This window comes from Apium graveolens, unplaced genomic scaffold (genome assembly GCF_009905375.1).
Source record: "Apium graveolens cultivar Ventura unplaced genomic scaffold, ASM990537v1 ctg5814, whole genome shotgun sequence".
NCBI lineage: Eukaryota > Viridiplantae > Streptophyta > Magnoliopsida > Apiales > Apiaceae > Apium > Apium graveolens.
In genome coordinates, this window is record NW_027419113.1 from 12,047 (window position 1) to 30,956 (window position 18,910).

An 18,910-nucleotide genomic window follows, 5' to 3' on the forward strand; every position below is an offset into this window, starting at 1 on the left:
CCATTGGTCAGAGAAGGAATTAGAATGAATGCAAACAAGAAGGACAAAGCTCTAAGATATGAAGGAAAACATGGCATACCCTATGATTATGCTATGCCTTGGAAGATATGCAATAGATGTGGAAAGAAAGGGCATCTTGAAAAATATTGCAAAGCTCAGAATGGACAAAAATCATACCATGGAGGAAACAAACAGAAAACAGCTTACTATGATCAGAATGGCAGAACAAAGACAGCTTGCCATCATCAGGCTGGCAGAGTTAAATCACCTAGATTTATCCAAAAATGGATAAAGAAATCTGATTTACATGTTTTATATGTTTTATCTGCTAACCATGTCGGACCCAACAAACTTTGGGTACCAAAAGGTTGAGTTGTTTTATTTGTTTTGTAGATGTGTCTTGCCGCTCGAGTCAAATCAACTCAATGGATTTTAGATAGCGGATGTACTAGACATATGAGTGGAGACAAAGCAAAATTCTTGAGTCTTCAGATGAAAAAGGGTGGAAGAGTGACTATTGGTGATAGCAAAACTCTTCAAATTCTTGGAAAAGGTAAAATAGGTAATAAACACATTTCAATTGATAAAGTTCAATATGTTAAAGGCCTTAAATATAATCTGCTTAGCATAAGTCAGTTATATGATGATGGTCATACTGTTAACTTTGGTATTGATAAGTGTATTATTACTATTGGTACTAACAAAGTCCCCCTAGTTGCTAGAAGGGAAGGAAATATATATATTTTGGACTTTGAGTTGCGGAAAATAGCTTGCTGTCTTGCTGCAATAGACACTGATCCTTATGTTTGGCATAGAAGATTGGGTCATGCTCACATGGACTTACTTAACAAGCTTTCAAAGAAGAAGCTAGTCAGAGGTTTACCCAAAATCAAGTATGTCAAGACTGAGGTGTGTTCGGCATGCCAATTAGGCAAGCAAATTAGAAGTACTCACAAAGCAAAGAAAATGCTTGTAGGAATAAGGAGTGATCGAGGTGGTGAATTCCAAAAAGACTTTGTTACTTATTATGAAGAAAGAGGAATATCACATGAATTCTCGGCTCCAAGGACTCCACAACAAAATGGTGTGGTGGAACGCAAGAATAGGTCACTGCAAGAGACAGCAAGGACTTTGTTGTAAGAAAGCAAGTTACCTAGAAGTTTTTGGGCAGAAGCAGTCAACACATCATGCTATGTTGTGAATAGAGTATTGATAAGACCTATTTTGGACAAGACTCCATATGAATTGCTCAAGAAAAAGAGGCCCAACATCAGTTACTTCAGAATCTTTGGCTCAAAGTGTTTTGTACTCAAGACAATTGGTAATGATGGTAAATTTGATGCTAAATCTTATAAAGCTATTTTTCTTGGTTATTCTATGAATAGTAAAACATATAGAGTTTATAATTTGTCTAAGCATATTGTTGAGGAATCTATAGATGTTACTTTTCAAGAACCTAACAATGATCTTCCAAGAGACGAGGAAGATGATACAGGTGAAGCTGGACAACAGCAAGCTGAAACAGAGAAGGCTACTCCAAAACAGCAAGCTGAAACAGAGACTGATTCTGGAAAACAGCAAGCTGAAATTGAAATTGCCTCAGGAAATCAGCAAGCAGAACCTTCTACTCCAGTTGATGATGCAATTGTAAAGATGGCAAAGATGACTGTTGATGGTCCTAGAGGAAATAGAGCAAAGGATAAAATGCCAATCTATGATGGTGAAGACTTAGCTCCTCCATCTAAGATAAGGAAGACTTCACATGAAGATATTGCAAAGCATTCATTGCCAAAAGCTACACGGACAGTGAAGAATCACCCTCCAGAACAGGTTATTGGTGATATTTCTGATGGTCTCAAGACAAGAAAAGGCACTGCAAACTTTTGTGCTTATGCTGCATTTTTAGCTCAAGAGGAACCCAAGAATGTCAAAGAAGCACTTGAAGATGAAAATTGCATCACGGCTATGCAAGAAGAACTCAATCAATTCGAACGATGTGATGTTTGGGAACTGATCAAGCCACCAAAGGATGCTTCAATCATTGGTACAAAATGGATTTTCAAGAATAAAGTGGATGAATTTGGTACTGTTACTCGAAATAAAGCAAGGCTCGTAGCACAAGGGTACAACCAACAAGAAGGCATTGACTTTGATCAAACTTATGCTCCAGTAGCTAGATTGGAATCAATTAGGATGCTTCTTGCTTATGCATGCTACAAGAAGATCAAGCTACATCAAATGGACGTCAAAAGTGCTTTTCTTAATGGATTTCTGGAAGAGGAAGTTTATGTTAAGCAACCCCCTGGTTTTGAACATGAACAACATCCGGACTATGTCTACAAGCTCAAGAAGGCATTATATGGCTTAAAGCAAGCACCAAGGGCTTGGTACAAGAGGCTTAGTAAGTTTTTGATCAAAAATGGCTTCATTCGAGGTAAAATTGATCCTACTTTATTTACTAAGCAAAATGGTAATGATATTTTGATTGTCCGGATATATGTAGATGATATAATCTTTGGATCCACTAATGATTCTATGTGTGAGTGGTTTTCTAAGTGTATGAGCAGTGAATTTGACATGAGCATGATGGGTGAGCTCAATTATTTCTTGGGGCTCCAAATTAAACAATCTAAAGATGGAATTTATGTGCATCAATCAAAATATGTCAAGAATTTGCTGACCAGATTTGGTTTTGACAATGTCAAGCCGAAATCTACTCCAATGAATCAAAATAGCAAGCTGACATCGGATGAAAAAGGTAAAGATGTTGATATCAAGAAGTATAGAGGTATGATTGGTAGTCTTTTATATCTTACTGCTTCTCGGCCAGATATTATGTATAGTGTATGTGTTTGTGCTCGTTTTCAAGCTAAACCTAAGGAATCACACTTAAATACAATTAAAAGAATATTTCGATATTTAAGTGGGACTATTAATCTTGGGTTATTTTATCCTATTACAAGCACATTTGATCTTATGGGGTATAGTGATGCTGACTATGCAGGTTGTTAAACTGAAAGAAAGAGTACAAGTGGTGTTTGTACATATTTAGGACAAAGTCTCGTATCTTGGCAAAGTAAGAAACAAACTTCAGTTGCATTATCCACAGCAGAAGGTGAGTATTTGGCAGCTGGTAGCTGTTGCTCTCAAATTTTGTGGATGATTCAGACTCTGTGAGATTTTGGAATCAAGTGTGGCAAAGTTCCAATCTATTGTGAAAGCACTAGCACCATCAACATATCAAAGAATCCAGTTAATCACTCAAGAACAAAGCATATTGATGTTCGTCATCATTTCTTGAGAGATAATGCTGCCAAAGGTAAGATTGAATTAGTTTTTGTACCTACTGAATATCAATTGGCAGAAATCTTTACAAAACCCCTTGGCGAAGCAAGATTTTCTACCATTCGAAGGGAACTTGGCATGTGCAGTATATAATCGCAAGCTATCATTGGAAATTTGGTAATGTTGGCTTACTATCACTGTTAATGTTAGCTTACTATGATGGGTTATTAAAATGGCAATTTTGTGTTTAATTTAATTTTTTAATTATGATATGTCATTATCTGTTTATTGTTGTTACTTGTTTGTGTGTTTTGATGCTTTATCTTATAATTCTGATCAGCCCTCAACCTGAATCTTTTTGATGCTTTAAGGGGGAGAAATTTAGGAGACTTATGTTTATGTTTATGCCTGATTATTAAGACTATCTGTTGGCTTATGTCTAATCTGTGGTTTGCTACTTGGTTTATGATGCTACTTGGTTTATGTTGGCTGTTATTTAAGACATAATTATCTTTTAGTTTTTAAGAATTGATGTAATGATATAATGCTGCTATGTTGGTTATTTTGGATATGCATGTGTGTCATTTATATTTTAATTGCAGTAACAGGTTATACAGTTTTGAGATTTGCATATATTTAGGGGGAGTTTTTATAATTCTCCTAAATGTGTGTAATCATCAAAAAGGGGGAGATTGTAACTCCTTAGTTTTGATGATCACAACACAGCAAGCCATCATGTTGGTATTTGAGAATGTTTGCAGGAGATAACATCTTGATATCAGTGTTGTTTAAGTATCATGACAGCAAGCTATCATAAGACAGTAATCTATTTCAGCAAGCTATGATCACGATTGTCAGAATAACAGCAAGCCAAGATGCACAGTCCAGATTCAACAAGGAAGTCGAATTTCATGGAGATTTTATAGGATCTTCATATATATCAGTTGTAAGGACTTCTCTAATATAATAAACATGCATTATATATATAGAGCTCAATTATAAATCATTTTTAATCATTCAAATTGATTTCCTAAAGAATAGGAGTTTGTTTTTCTTTCAAACTCTATCTTCTATCTACTGATTAAAACATTTTATACTCTACAAAATAGAAGAGATATTTTCTGTACGTTGAACATCTTTGTTTCTCTTCTATCTAACATACACATGAACGTTGGAAACCATCCTAACGATCTTAAACGGTAGAATTGGATTCTAGCCGTTGTAAGTTGTTGAGAATGTTTCAAATGTTAATGTGTGGTTATTTATATATATGGTTTCTTGCAGTTTTTATAAGGGGACGAATTTGCAAGCAAGAACATATACAACTCCCGATCTTTATTGATTTCAAAATACTATCGAGCTCTAAATATATACACATGTTTTATCTTAGAGAGAGTTTATAGTTTGAGTCGTAAACTTTATCATTGATTTGTATTGTTCAAATTGTATTGATTAGTTGCTGGATAAGTTGGCTAGGGAAATAAGGGTTTAGTGGTACTTGCTAGAGGAGTTTGTACTACGGGGTAGTATAGTACTTAGAGAGCAGGTTCTTAAATAGGGTTTCAGCAAGCCATTATCAGCAGCTGGGATAAAGGGAGATATATTGTTGTATCTTGTAGTTGTAACCTTCATTGATCAATAATATATTCTCTTACCAAGTTGGTAAGGGACAAGGACGTAGACCATAGGGGCTTAGGGGTCGAACCTGGCTAAAATTCTTGTGTGTTCTATTTACTTTCCTGCACATTATTTTTTGCATTGCATTTAGTCATCTCAGCTTACTATCATTGTCAGATTATAGCTTAGTTGATAAAATCTCAGTAAGCTATTATCGGGTAAAATTTAAAAGTAATCCTAGTTAGCCAGTATCACCTATTCACCCCCCCCCCCTCTAGGTGTAATTTCAAACAGTACTAAGTACCCATCAAACTACTAGTTGACAATTAAAATAACAAACCATATAAATTTATTTTTTTCTAAAACATTTATCATATCATTAATATATATAGATCTTCACATCCTTATGGTTGGATCATTCATAAGTTATTTTGAAAAAATCATAACATTAATTTGGGACTAAACAATATTAAGAAGTACTGGTCAAAATACTAGTTGACTGTTAAAATAACAAACCAAATAAATTTATTTTATTTCTAAATTTTTTATTATATCACTAATATATATAGAACTTCACATACTCATAGTTGGATCATTCATAAGTTATTTTGAAAAAATCATAACATTAATATGCGACTAAACAGTATTATGAAGTACCCGTCAAACTACTAGTTGACTGTTAAAATAACAAACCAAATAAATTTATTTTTTTTAAAAAAATTTATCATATCACTAATATATATAGATCTTCACATCCTTATGGTTGGATTATTCAAAAGTTATTTTGAAAAAATCATAACATTTATATAGGACTAAACAGTATTAAGAAGTACTGATCAAACTACTAGTTGACTGTTAAAATAACAAACCAAATAAATTTATTTTATTTCTAAATTTTTTATTATATCACTAATATATATATAACTTCATATACTTATAGTTGGATCATTCATAAGTTATTTTGAAAAAATCATAACATTAATATGCGACTAAACAGTATTAAGAAGTACTGGTCAAAATACTAGTTGACGGTTAAAATAACAAACCAAATAAATTTATTTTATTTCTAAAATTTTTATCATATCACTAATATATGTAGAACTTCACATACTTATAGTTGGATCATTCATAAGTTATTTTGAAAAAATCATAACATTAATATGCGACTAAACAGTACTAAGTACCCGTCAAACTACTAGTTGACTATTAAAATAACAAACCAAATAAATTTATTTTTTTCTAAAACATTTATCATATAATTAATATATATAGATCTTCACATCCTTATGGTTGGATCATTCATAAGTTATTTTGAAAAAATCATAACATTAATTTGGGACTAAACAATATTAAGAAGTACTGGTCAAAATACTAGTTGACTGTTAAAATAACAAACCAAATAAATTTATTTTATTTCTAAAATTTTTATTATAACACTAATATATATAGAAATTAACATACTTGCAGTTTGATCATTGATAAGTTATTTTAAAAAAATCATAACATTAATATGCGACTAAACAGTATTAAGAAGTACTGGTCAAAATACTAGTTGACTGTTAAAATAACAAACCAAATAAATTTATTTTATTTCTAAAATTTTTATTATATCACTAATATATATATAACTTCACATACTTATAGTTGGATCATTCATAAGTTATTTTGAAAAAATCATAAAATTAATATGCGACTAAACAGTACTCAGAAGTACCCGTCAAACTACTAGTTGCACTACAAGAAAACAAGGGTAAATTTGACCGGATAAATATGACTGCGGCTAAATTTGACCGACGCTGGTCATATTTATGGTCAACTTACATATATAATTGGTCATACTTAAATTTGACTGCCGGCGGTCAAATTTAATGTCAACCAGCATTCTAAACCTGGTCAAGAATTAAATATGACCGATGAAAGTCAATTTTATTATCGGTCACATTTAATCGGTCATATTTAGTTTTTAACATTGCCAAAAATTGGAGGGAAATTTCCCGCCATGGCGGCCAAAATTGAGCGGAACAAATATGACCGAGGTCGGTCATATTTATGCTTGGCCATAAAAAAAATGGCGCCAAAATTCTCGCCAAAACTAAGAGAAATTATCAGGAACCAAATTTGACTGAAGTCGGTCATAACTAAGTTTGACTGTCATCGGTCAATTTTGTTATTAACTATTTTTTAGGCAAATTTTAATAATTTATTAAATTTGACTGCCTTACCGTTGCTTTGGTCGTATTTATAAATATGACCGCAGTCGGTCATATTTATAATTATGACCGCCCTCGGTCAAATTTACCCGTTTTAGATCTGATACCTTCTGCTTCTTTTCTAAACTTTCCTTTCTTTACTAAACTTTCTCCTCTCATTTTGCCTTCTTCTTCCACCATAACTCCACCCTTTGTACACCATAACTCCACCCTTTGTCCTCATTTTTCATGAGATCTAATTAATCATCAAGTAAGTTTCATTCCTTAACTTTTGCATTTAATTAATTTTACTTTCTTAACATAGTATGGAGCTATTATTTGGTTGTACACATGTGTATGTATTTTTGGGGATTCCTAATTTGTTGATGAAATTAGTGTTATTATTAGCTGTGAACCATGATTATAGTTAATTGAACTTTTATGGTGAGTATTAATATAAATTATAATGGTAGCCAATTTATCGATTTGTTTAATATAAATTGATTATTTATGATCTATTTATATTTATGTTAATTTGCATTTAACTCACATCACGTATGTATAATTTGTAGATGACATCTGATCGTAGTTGGGTTGGTCATAATCGGTACAACGATTTGAAGTATTTAACAGAAGAGTACAAAAATGGTGTGGATGATTTTATTAAATTTGCATGTGATCATCTTGATCCTAGAGATGGAGGGCTAATAAGATGTCCATGTAACGATTGTGTAAATAAGTACTTCAAGGATCCTAGTGCGGTGAAAGTTGATTTATACCTTAATGGTATTATGGAATGGTATACTAGATGGGATTTGCATGGGGAAAGGGATATGCCTCGAGGTGATACCAATACAAGTTCTCATAATATTCATTATAATGATGAGGATATGTATGATGCTCGTGATATGCTAAGAGATTTTGCAGATGCAAATCGACATTTTGAGAATTTTGTGGAAGAACCAAATACAAAAGCAAAAGAATTTTACGAGATGGTGGAGAATGCTTCTGAGCCAATATATCCAAACAATCCGAATTTCACAACATTGTCATTTGTTAACAAGCTACTTCATTGGAAACACAAGCATAATTGTACTAATAGTGGCTTTGATGAGTTGATTCACCTTATTGGATCGGTATTGCCCGTTGATCATAAATTGCCTCGGAACTACTATGACGTGCGAAAGATGATAAGAGGATTGCATATGGAATATGAAAAAATTGATGCTTGCGAGAATGATTGCATGTTGTTTTACAAAGAAAATAGAAACAAGACACATTGTGATATATGCACTACAAGTCGATACAAGGAGCAAAAGGATCCAAAGAAAAATAAAATCCCACGAAAGATCTTGCGATACTTTCCTCTTACCCAAAGGTTGCAGCGTTTATTCATGAATAAGAAGACTGCAGAAGATATGAGGTGGCACCACAATAGGGTCAAAGTTGATGGTCAATTATGTCATCCGGCGGATGGAGATGAGTGGAAACAATTTGATCGTAGATTTCCAAACTTTTCAAAAGAGATTCGGAATGTCAGACTTGGCCTCTCTAGTGATGGATTTGACCCTTTCCGTGATTCACACGCTAGGGAATATACTGTTTGGCCTGTGGTTGTAGTAGTTTACAACCTTCCTCCATCTATGTGCACGAAAGCTCCCTACATGTTTATGCCTCTTCTGATTCCTGGGCCGAATGATCCAACAAAAGATCTTCATGTTTACCTCCGACCATTGATTGATGAATTGAAAATATTATGGCGCACCGGAGCAGAAACTTATGATAGGTTTTCTTGTACAAATTTTATGATGAAGGCGGCATTAATGTGGACAATCAGTGACTTTCCTGCACTTGGAATGCTTAGTGGGTGGTCCACAAAGGGGAAGTTGGCATGTCATATTTGTATGGGACAAGTAAAAGCCAATCAACTAAAGCATGGTGGTAAGCCTAGTTTTTATGGAACTGCTCGATATTTCTTAGAACCGGATGACCCGTTGAGAAGGTTTACAAAGTTTGGAAGAACTGAAGCACATTCAGTTACATATCGTTATCCAGGATCACTAGTAAGGAGTCTTTGTGAGGATACGCAGTTTCCTCCTTCAGGAAAGACATCTTGGAGAAAACCGAGGGACTATGGTATGACACATAATTGGACTCACTTTTCTCCATTTTTTGAGCTTCCATATTGGGAGACACTCACTCTTCGTCACAACATTGATGTCATGCATACCGAAAAAAATGTTTTTGAGAACATATTTTTTACAATGATTGGTGACACTAAGAAAACGAAAGACAATAGAAAAGCAAGAGAAGATTGTAAAGAACTAGGTGTGCATCGTGAATTGTGGATTCAAGATGATGGTACAATGCCAAATGCCCCATATGTGCTTTCCAGGGATCAACTTCTTAAGTTGTTTAGATGGATTTACACACTTCAGCTTCCTGATGGGTACGCCTCTAATATATCCAGGTGTGTTAATTTTGAAACAAAATCTATTCACGGAATGAAGTCGCATGATTGTCATATTTTTATGCAAAAATTGTTGCCTATGATTTGTCGTGACTTACTACCTAGGCATGTAGCGGATGTTCTTATTGAGTTATCTAACTTCTTCCAAGATTTATGTTCTTCAACTCTAAAGTACGGTGATTTGGAAAAAATGGAGAAGGACATAGCGAGAATCATGTCAAAACTTGATGTCATGTACACTCCAAGTTTTTTTGATCCGATGGAGCATTTGCCACTACATTTGGCTACAGAGTGTAAATTGGGTGGCCCGTGTAATTTTCGATGGATGTATTTTGTTGAAAGATATTTGCACATTTTGAAGTTGAAAGTTAGAAACAAAGCTCGAGTCGAGGGTTCAATAGCCGAACGATATATTGAGGAGGAGGGTGTACACTTTTGCTCATTATACTTTGATTCTAAAATTGCAACCATGCATAATCGACTTCGTCGAAATGAGGCACCCCGACAATCTCATGATCCCAATTTGTTGGAAGTTTACACATATCCAACGCTACCCGGTCTACGGAATAGAGATAGAATCTTGAGTGATGATGAACATAGACTTGTAACGTACTATGTTCTTATCAACTCACCCGAGGTTGGAAAATATTTGCGGTAAGATATTTATTTTGACCATCTTTACACAATCATGATAACTTTCTTATTCAATTTACTAATCTAATTTAATGTTTAGTGGATTTCATAGGTTGGTGCAAAAACAATACCCGCACTACAATGATGCCGAAAAAGATCAATTTCAAAAAGATAATTTTTTGGATTGGTTCGAAAGAAGGGTAAATTTTAAATATATAAATGTGTGTATATTTTTATGTGTGCAAATATATATATATATACATATACACACAAGTTTATTCATGTACTTGTGTAATTTTTGTTATGTACAATATTTTAGGTACAAGATGATGGAGAGCTCAAGGACAAATTTATAGATTTAATAAGAGGTCCTATTTATAAAGTTGAATCTTATAAAACATGCAAGTGCAATGGTTATAAATTTGCTTGTGCAAATTCTAATGAGCTCACATCATCAAATTCCGGTGTAGTTGTAATTGGTGAGAAATTTTATATAATCATAAAATTTAGGTTGAATTTGGTCTTCATTATGTATAAATCCAATTTTGACACATTTTAAATTGTAGGGACTTCTTACAAAGAAAGTCATGGAAATAATTACGGGAGACTACAAGAAGTTCTAAAGCTTCGATATCGCAATGGGCATGAAATTGTCGTCTTCAAATGTCATTGGTTTGATCATACAAGACATGTCAAAATTGATAGAAATCGGATGATAACCGTAGATGTTAAATCGAAGCTAAATGCCGAAGATGTGTTTGTGTTGGCTAGCCAAGCTCATCAAGTATATTATGCCCCAAATATTGCAAATCCAAAGTCATCATGGTATACTATCCTAACAACAAAGAGCCGGCAAGTCGATGAAAGCGTGACATCTAGAGAAGAAAATATATTCAATGATGATGCTTTTCAAAATGAAGAATCAAATGCTTCATCTTCATATGTGGAAAGAGTGGTCGTTGATGATCCGATAAATTTCTTTATTGACTTGACAATGTTTGAAAATAATCATTTCGTGGATGACTATGAAGAAGAACAAAATGCGAGAAATAAAGAAAATCAAAATGAAGACATGAACATTGATGATGGAAGTGATAACGATGATTTGACATAGTTCAATTGTTTTCTAGTTAATTTGTACCAATGCGGATATTAGTAGGACATTTTTCATGAATTTTAATACATTCCGTAAATTTGATATTTACTTATTTTAATTAAATTTACTATATTTCATGATTTTTATTCATATTTAGAACTTTGTAATGTTTAAATTGTATTATTTTGGAAACAGAAAAAATTGGGCAGTAGCTACTGGAAGTTAAACTGAAGCCTCAAATTATATGACCGGGTTCGGTCAAAATTAAATGACACGGGAAAAATTCACTCGACGCGGTCATATTAAGCCTGTATATAAATTTTTTTTATAACATTTTGTTGACTTCACCATCCATTATCTCCCTAAACAGCGCCGCACAGAAATACTAGGGTTTTATCTCTCAGACTTCAAATTCTCCAAAAACTTAGCCAACGAAGCCAAAAAGCTCATTCAAATGAAGCGAAACTTAGCAATCACGGTGGTAATGTTTTGAGAAACTATTATCCATTTAGGGTTTTGTATATTTTGGGTATTTTGGTGATTAACATTTGATTACGGTTGTCTATTCTCCTTTTTGGATAATTATTTTGTTCTATTGATGATTTAATTGTGTTTATTTGATATTTTCATCACTTTTTTGTATGTGTGGGTTTAAAGTTTGAATCTCTATTTTCCACCCTTAAATCTGTATTTTCTGTTAATGTTTGTGTTATCTTATTATGTTTGGTTATAAACAAACTAAAATTTAGTCTTTTTTATCAGCTGTTATGTATTTGTTAGGTATAATTTTCTTATTATGTTATGTTTGTGTTATCTTATTGTGATACTAAGCAGTACTCTGTCTCTTTTCTTAATTTGAGCTTAAGATTGAATTTATGTATTTGTGTCTAATTTTTTTTATCTTAACATGTTCTATAAATTAGTTTTGATATTTGTTGTTTTTTTTAATATATCCAGGTTGGTAGGTGTAGTTTTTTGTTGATTCTGTTTGTGATTCTTATGGCGTTGGGGTCTAGTAGCAGCTGGAATGGTGGTAGTAGAGGGGGAAGAGGTGGACGGGGAAGAGGTGGACGCGGAAGAGGGGGAGGTGGACAGGGAAGAGGTGGACAGGGAAGGGGTGGAAAGGGAAGGGGTACTGGTAGAGGGAATGGCAGTGGAACGGAAAATGAAGGAGATAGGGAGGAAGGTGGCGATAATGATGACAATGATGAGGAGAATGGTGATGAAGGACAGGAAAGTCGTATTGTACCGCATATAACATTCCAGAGAGCTAAACGTAGCTGCTGTGTTGGTGACTACAATAAGAGACCTGCCACAGATGCGGATAGGCAGATTGTCCATTTTATCGAAGGAAGAAAGTAATTTCTATTTCCTACTACATATTGCTTATACATATATACGGGTTTGATACAAGTGTAGTACTGTGTGTATACAATTGAATGTGCACAAACTTATACCTTTACCTGCTTGATTATTAAGATTAATCTGTTCCTTATAATGCATACTAGTGTATAAATTACATGTCTAATAGCATAAGACTATTTTATCCTAGTATGTTATATATACTATAAAAAAATCTGACTGTAACTAATAATTGTAGTATCAAGGAGGCTAAGAAAAAAAAGACCTTGAGCTACATAATTAAAGTAAATTGGGATGAATATACACATCAATCAAAGGGAGCAGAACGTGAAGCCTTCTATGACCGTTGTATTAAGGAATTTAAGGTATTTTTAATTTTCATGCCTTTTATTTTTTCATATTAATTATACGCAGTTGTTTACCTTTTTAATTTTATACTTGTACGTGTATCTCGTTTGGTAGAAGTACTATGCTTATCCAGAAGGAGTTGAAGAAGAGGGGGATAGAGCGGTAAAAGAGTATTTGAAGAAAAATTGGAAGAGCCTTCCCTATCAGGAGAAGACCAGGGCAGAGCGGGATGCTAATGACGCGAGAAATGGAGGATCGACCACGGCTACTCGACGTTCTTTCAGACCACATTACTTCAGCCCACGGACTTGGGACAGCCTCAATGAGTACTGGGATTCTGACCTGTTTAAGAAGAGGTCTATCAAATCCAAGAATGCTCGAGCACAGCTGGAACATCAACATTATAGCGGGGCAATGCCTTTTGACGAGAGACGTGAGGTATACGAATTTTAGTGAGTAATAATTTTTGTCTAGTTCTTTATTTTGATTACTCAGATTCAAGTACCTTAATCTTTACGCTCATTAGACATTATAAGATGTCTAATTTATAAAATGATTTGTAAGTAAACCATTTGTAAGTAAATTGATGTTTTTAATTACAGAGGCTTGAAGAGGAAAAACAAGCACCTATTTCTGATATGGAGTTTATGGACCACGTATACCACTTTGATAATCCGGCTACTATAAAGTTGAAGGTATACATACACATAATTCAAGTAGCATTACATTTATATGATCATACATTTACATTCATTTTGGAGAATGTTTTGATATCAATAACGTCCCTGTAAAAATTAAAAGAGAATTTTGTGCAACATATCTATTCATAGGTTTATTGTTATTGTTCTGCACTCTCAAATTCAAATCGTCAAACATGATTAAAAAGTAAATGCCGTGCAGTATATATATAATTATAGTTAGTTTAAATTCTTTGTTCTTGTTACTTAACAATTTTCAGCTTGATTGTGTAAATTTGGACTTATGTCTTTTACATGTTGCAGGAAGATATGGAAAGGGTGCGGGCTTCACAATCCATACCGGAAGAGATGACTTTGGATCCACCTCCATCACCAGCTAGTTTGAAGAAGATACATCGGAAAAATGAATTGAGCCTAACAATCCTAGCGAGGCCCCCGAAAAAGGGAATATCTGTCCTTCATCCTCGACATCCGGTAGCTGAAATTATAGGAGGCTACAAGGCAGCGGAACTGACTAGCTTCCAAAGTACACAGAATTCTCGTTCCTCTTCCCAGCCAATTTCTGATGATAATCTGGATTTGATAGTCAGGGTTTCTGGTGAGATACACCTAATGGTTCATTCCCTGGAGATGACGGAGGTGCCACGTGCATTACTAAATGATCGAATGCAAAGCTTGGCCACTGCAGCATTCCCGAACCGAGATGACCCGAAGCAGCAGGAGTTATGGACTGAATATATGCGGCTTGGGACGGCCTTTGTTGTTGATGCCATGGCATTGAACAAAAAAGTCATTTTGGAGGTACCTTTCTTATCTTAGTTCATATAATTTTCTACGGCATCTTTATTTCAGTTACAGTAATACACATTACCTAAACTATAGAGATAAATTTGATTCTATAGTTATATTATATTTTCTTCAAAACTATTATTCAAAAACAAATATGGAGCCAAAAGTGCCTGTGTACTATGAACATTTTATAACAATAAAGTACATATAGTAAGGAAATTGCTTCCTTGAAAAGCAAGTGAAGTGAATCTATTCATATTTTTCTATAAATAGTCAATAAAGTTATAAAGTCAACTGTGGTTAAATTATTTGAATAAAGTTGGTAAAAAAAGAAAAAGAGACCAGAATATGCAAAACCATATAAAGGGAAGGAAATTTCCATGAATTTACAAGTGCTAGCTAGTTCCCACTTAGGTTTTATGCAAGAAGATATTATTTCTAACAAAGGGGATAGTTTGAGTTAAATTATTGAGGAAGTGAACCAAATTTTAGCTACAATATTTGGCTTCACAACAACAAGAAAATCTAAAGGTCGGTTGGAGAAAATTGACAAAAAAATAGTAGTGTATTAATTTTTTACAAGTTTAGGCAGGGGTGTTTTGAATTTCAAGTATGTTTGTAGGTGAAAAATTGTCCTAAAATAACTGTAGTCTACATAATTATTTGATTGCATTAAAGCAGGAGCTTCTTGTCAAATAGCTCAACTTGGCCTTTTCTTCAAGAGTGGTTCAGACAGTAGGGAATGACAGATGAGTTGAATGGTAACACAAACACAATGCCTATGAAATGTATAGGCAGCCATTTTTAAAAGCTTAGATTTAAACAATAATTATATGTGAAGAGATAAGGTTTTGGAAATAAGAATATGATGACATTGATTTGTGATGCCTGAAATTTCTGGTACTCGTGTACAATTATTCAGGATTATCGTTATAATTCTGGGCTGATGGAAGGGTTTCACAGTTTGGAAATTATAGCTTTTTTACCTGTGTCTCTAAACTTGTGTATGCTGGAATTTATGTGTGACACACCTGGAATGTATGTTTTATAATTGTAATGGTGCCTGAATTTGTAAGATAATAACTAACCACACCTTGTGCATGTTTTTGTTACGTGGTTTAAAAGTAATATCACTTAGTGAGTAGGAAGCATAAAAATAACAAATATAAATTTATTTGGTCCATGAACCACTACCTATAACTAAGTTTCTATTACAGACTTCTGAAAGTTATTGCAGGTGATAATATAGCGTGTGTTAATAATATTACTAAGTTTTTCTAAATCCTCAGCTGAGTAAAGACACCTTTGTTGGCAGTATACAAATTTTGTGATAATGTAAGCTAATTTCTTTTATGTTGTGTTCTTATATAATGTATACCATGTATTGCAGGGTACTAGAATTGAAAAGGCTCCTTTGTATGACAACCACTTCCAAGACAACGATGAAGATGATGAAGATCAAGATGCTGAGAATTACTCCCTCCATTAGCGTAACACTCCCAGCTCTAACTAGTACTCTAACTAGTACAAGTAGGTTGACTTTGCCGTCGAATGAACTTCAAATATCTACTAATATCATATGTTAGATAATTATTTTGGGATATAACAACTAATTTCTCCTTGGTAGCTAACTTTTTGGGACAAAAACTTATGTGATATGTCTCCTTTTGGGTTAACTTTTTGGGATTGAACAATCAATCTCCCAGCCTAGCTTAACTTGTTGAGCTATTAGATGTCAAACATTTGACAATATATTGGCATGTATAACCTTTTGGATGTTTTAAGGAAGTTATTCGGATGGCACAATTTAAACTTATCTTTATATTGTTTGAGTTTTTGTTTATTTTTGGAGATTGTGGATGGGATATACAGGTTATGGATATACTGGTTCACAGGGCCGGTTTTTTTTTAAATAATTGTATGTTAAATCTGTCCGCTTTTCGTCACATTTAACATACCAATATCTCATACAATAATTATATCTGACTAATATTAGTCACATTTGCTCTTTAAATTTGATCAAAATCAGTCATTTTTATAAATTCGACTAACACAAACGGAGTCATATTTACAATTTTGACCAAAAAATAACCTAGTCAAATTTATAAATTTGACCGATACCCGTGGTATTTTGTGACCAGAGGCGGGAAATTTAATTTTTACGAAAATTTTGAAGTCAAAGGTCAAAATATAAAACTGACCGATTGAAGTCGATTTTAGGCGGTCAAATTTAGTGGGTCATATTTGAGCGGTCATATTTGGTCGGTCAAATTTAATTAATTTTGACCGATTTCACTAAATTTGACCAGCCTAAAAAAGACCGACACATTTCGGTCGTATTTAGCTAAATACGACCGCCAGCGGTCAAATTTGATTAAATATGACTGGAAAATTTCGGTCATATTTAGCCGTTTTTCTTGTAGTGTTGACTGTTAAAATAACAAACTAAATAAATTTATTTTTTTCTAAAACATTTATCATATCACTAATATATATAGATCTTGACATCCTTATGGTTGGATCATTAATAAGTTATTTTGAAAAAATCATAACATTAATATGGGACTAAACAGTATTAAGAAGTACTAGTCAAAATACTAGTTGACTGTTAAAATAACAAACCAAATAAATTTATTTTATTTCTAAAATTTTTCTTATATCACTAATATATACAGAACTTCACATAATCATAGTTGGATCATTCATAAGTTATTTTGAAAAAATCATAACATTAATATGCGACTAAACAGTACTAGGAAGTACCCGTCAAAGTACTAGTTGACTGTTAAAATAACAAACCAAATAAATTTATTTTATTTCTAAATTTTTTATTATATCACTAATATATATAGAACTTCACATACTTATAGTTGGATCATTCATAAGTTATTTTGAAAAAATCATAACATTAATATGCGACTAAATAGTACTAAGAAGTACCCGTCAAACTACTAGTTAACTGTTAAAATAACAAACCAAATAAATTTATTTTTTTCTAAAAATTTTATCATATCACTAATATATATTGATATTCACATCCTTATGGTTGGATCATTCATAAGTTATTTTGAAAAAATCATAACATTAATATGGGACTAAACATTATTAAGAAGTAGTGGTCAAAATACTAGTTGAGTGTTAAAATAACAAACCAAATAAATTTATTTTATTTATAAAATTTTTATTATATCACTAATATATATATAAATTCACATACTTATAGTTGGATCATTCATAAGTTATTTTGAAAAAATCATAACATTAATATGCGACTAAACAGTACTATAAAGTACCCGTCAAACTACTAGTTGACTCTTAAAATAACAAACCAAATAAATTTATTTTTTTTAAAAAAATTTATCATATCACTAATATATATAGATCTTCACATCCTTATGGTTGGATTATTCATAAGTTATTTTGAAAAAATCATAACATTAATATAGGACTAAACAGTATTAAGAAGTACTGATCAAACTACTAGTTGACTGTTAAAATAACAAACCAAATAAATTTATTTTATTTCTAAATTTTTTATTATATCACTAATATATATATAACTTCATATACTTATAGTTGGATCATTCATAAGTTATTTTGAAAAAATCATAACATTAATATGCGACTAAACAGTATTAAGAAGTACTGGTCAAAATACTAGTTGACTGTTAAAATAACAAACCAAATAAATTTATTTTATTTCTAAAATTTTTATTATATCACTAATATATGTAGAACTTCACATACTTATAGTTGGATCATTCATAAGTTATTTTGAAAAAATCATAACATTAATATACGACTAAACAGTACTAAGTACCCGTCAAACTACTAGTTGACTATTAAAATAACAAACCAAATAAATTTATTTTTTTCTAAAAAATTTATCATATAATTAATATATATAGATCTTCACATCCTTATGGTTGGATCATTCATAAGTTATTTTGAAAAAATCATAACATTAATTTGGGACTAAACAATATTAAGAAGTACTGGTCAAAATACTAGTTGACTGTTAAAATAACAAACCAAATAAATTTATTTTATTTCTAAAATTTTTATTATAACACTAATATATATAGAAATTCACATACTTGCAGTTGGATCATTGATAAGTTATTTTAAAAAAATCATAACATTAATATGCGACTAAACATTATTAAAAAGTACTGGTCAAAATACTAGTTGACTGTTAAAATAACAAACCAAATAAATTTATTTTATTTCTAAATTTTTTATTATATCACTAATATATATATAACTTCAAATACTTATAGTTGGATCATTCATAAGTTATTTTGAAAAAATCATAAAATTAATATGCGACTAAACAGTACTAAGAAGTACCCGTCAAACTACTAGTTGACTGTTAAAATAACAAACTAAATAAATTTATTTTTTTCTAAAACATTTATCATAT

General features: G+C 32.4%; 2 protein-coding genes across 2 annotated transcripts; both read left to right on the forward strand.

Moving 5' to 3' along the window:
• The first annotated feature begins 7,663 nt into the window (after nt 1-7,663).
• LOC141702863 (uncharacterized) lies at nt 7,664-11,308 on the forward strand. The gene is made up of 4 exons (XM_074506473.1): nt 7,664-10,215; nt 10,307-10,394; nt 10,514-10,673; nt 10,761-11,308. The coding sequence occupies exons 1-4, from the start codon at nt 7,664-7,666 to the stop codon at nt 11,306-11,308; spliced, it is 3,348 nt and encodes a 1,115-aa protein (XP_074362574.1).
• A 346-nt stretch (nt 11,309-11,654) lies between these two features.
• Nucleotides 11,655-16,028, forward strand: LOC141702864 (uncharacterized). The gene is made up of 7 exons (XM_074506474.1): nt 11,655-11,771; nt 12,248-12,648; nt 12,891-13,017; nt 13,115-13,438; nt 13,603-13,695; nt 14,002-14,499; nt 15,878-16,028. Exons 1-7 carry the CDS (start codon nt 11,745-11,747, stop codon nt 15,974-15,976), a joined length of 1,569 nt encoding a protein of 522 aa, XP_074362575.1. The 5' UTR covers nt 11,655-11,744; the 3' UTR covers nt 15,977-16,028.
• The last annotated feature ends 2,882 nt before the right edge of the window (nt 16,029-18,910 follow it).

Excerpts from the sequence above, each read along its gene's own strand:
- LOC141702863 (XM_074506473.1), top strand. The coding sequence starts at position 7,664 with ATGACATCTGATCGTAGTTGGGTTGGTCATAATCGGTACAACGATTTG. Across the intron at positions 10,216-10,306 it reads GAGGTTGGAAAATATTTGCG|GTTGGTGCAAAAACAATACC; the intron begins GTAAGATATTTA and ends TGGATTTCATAG. Across the intron at positions 10,674-10,760 it reads TTCCGGTGTAGTTGTAATTG|GGACTTCTTACAAAGAAAGT; the intron begins GTGAGAAATTTT and ends TTTAAATTGTAG.
- LOC141702864 (XM_074506474.1), top strand. The coding sequence starts at position 11,745 with ATGAAGCGAAACTTAGCAATCACGGTG. Across the intron at positions 12,649-12,890 it reads CATTTTATCGAAGGAAGAAA|TATCAAGGAGGCTAAGAAAA; the intron begins GTAATTTCTATT and ends TAATAATTGTAG. Across the intron at positions 13,018-13,114 it reads GTTGTATTAAGGAATTTAAG|AAGTACTATGCTTATCCAGA; the intron begins GTATTTTTAATT and ends CTCGTTTGGTAG.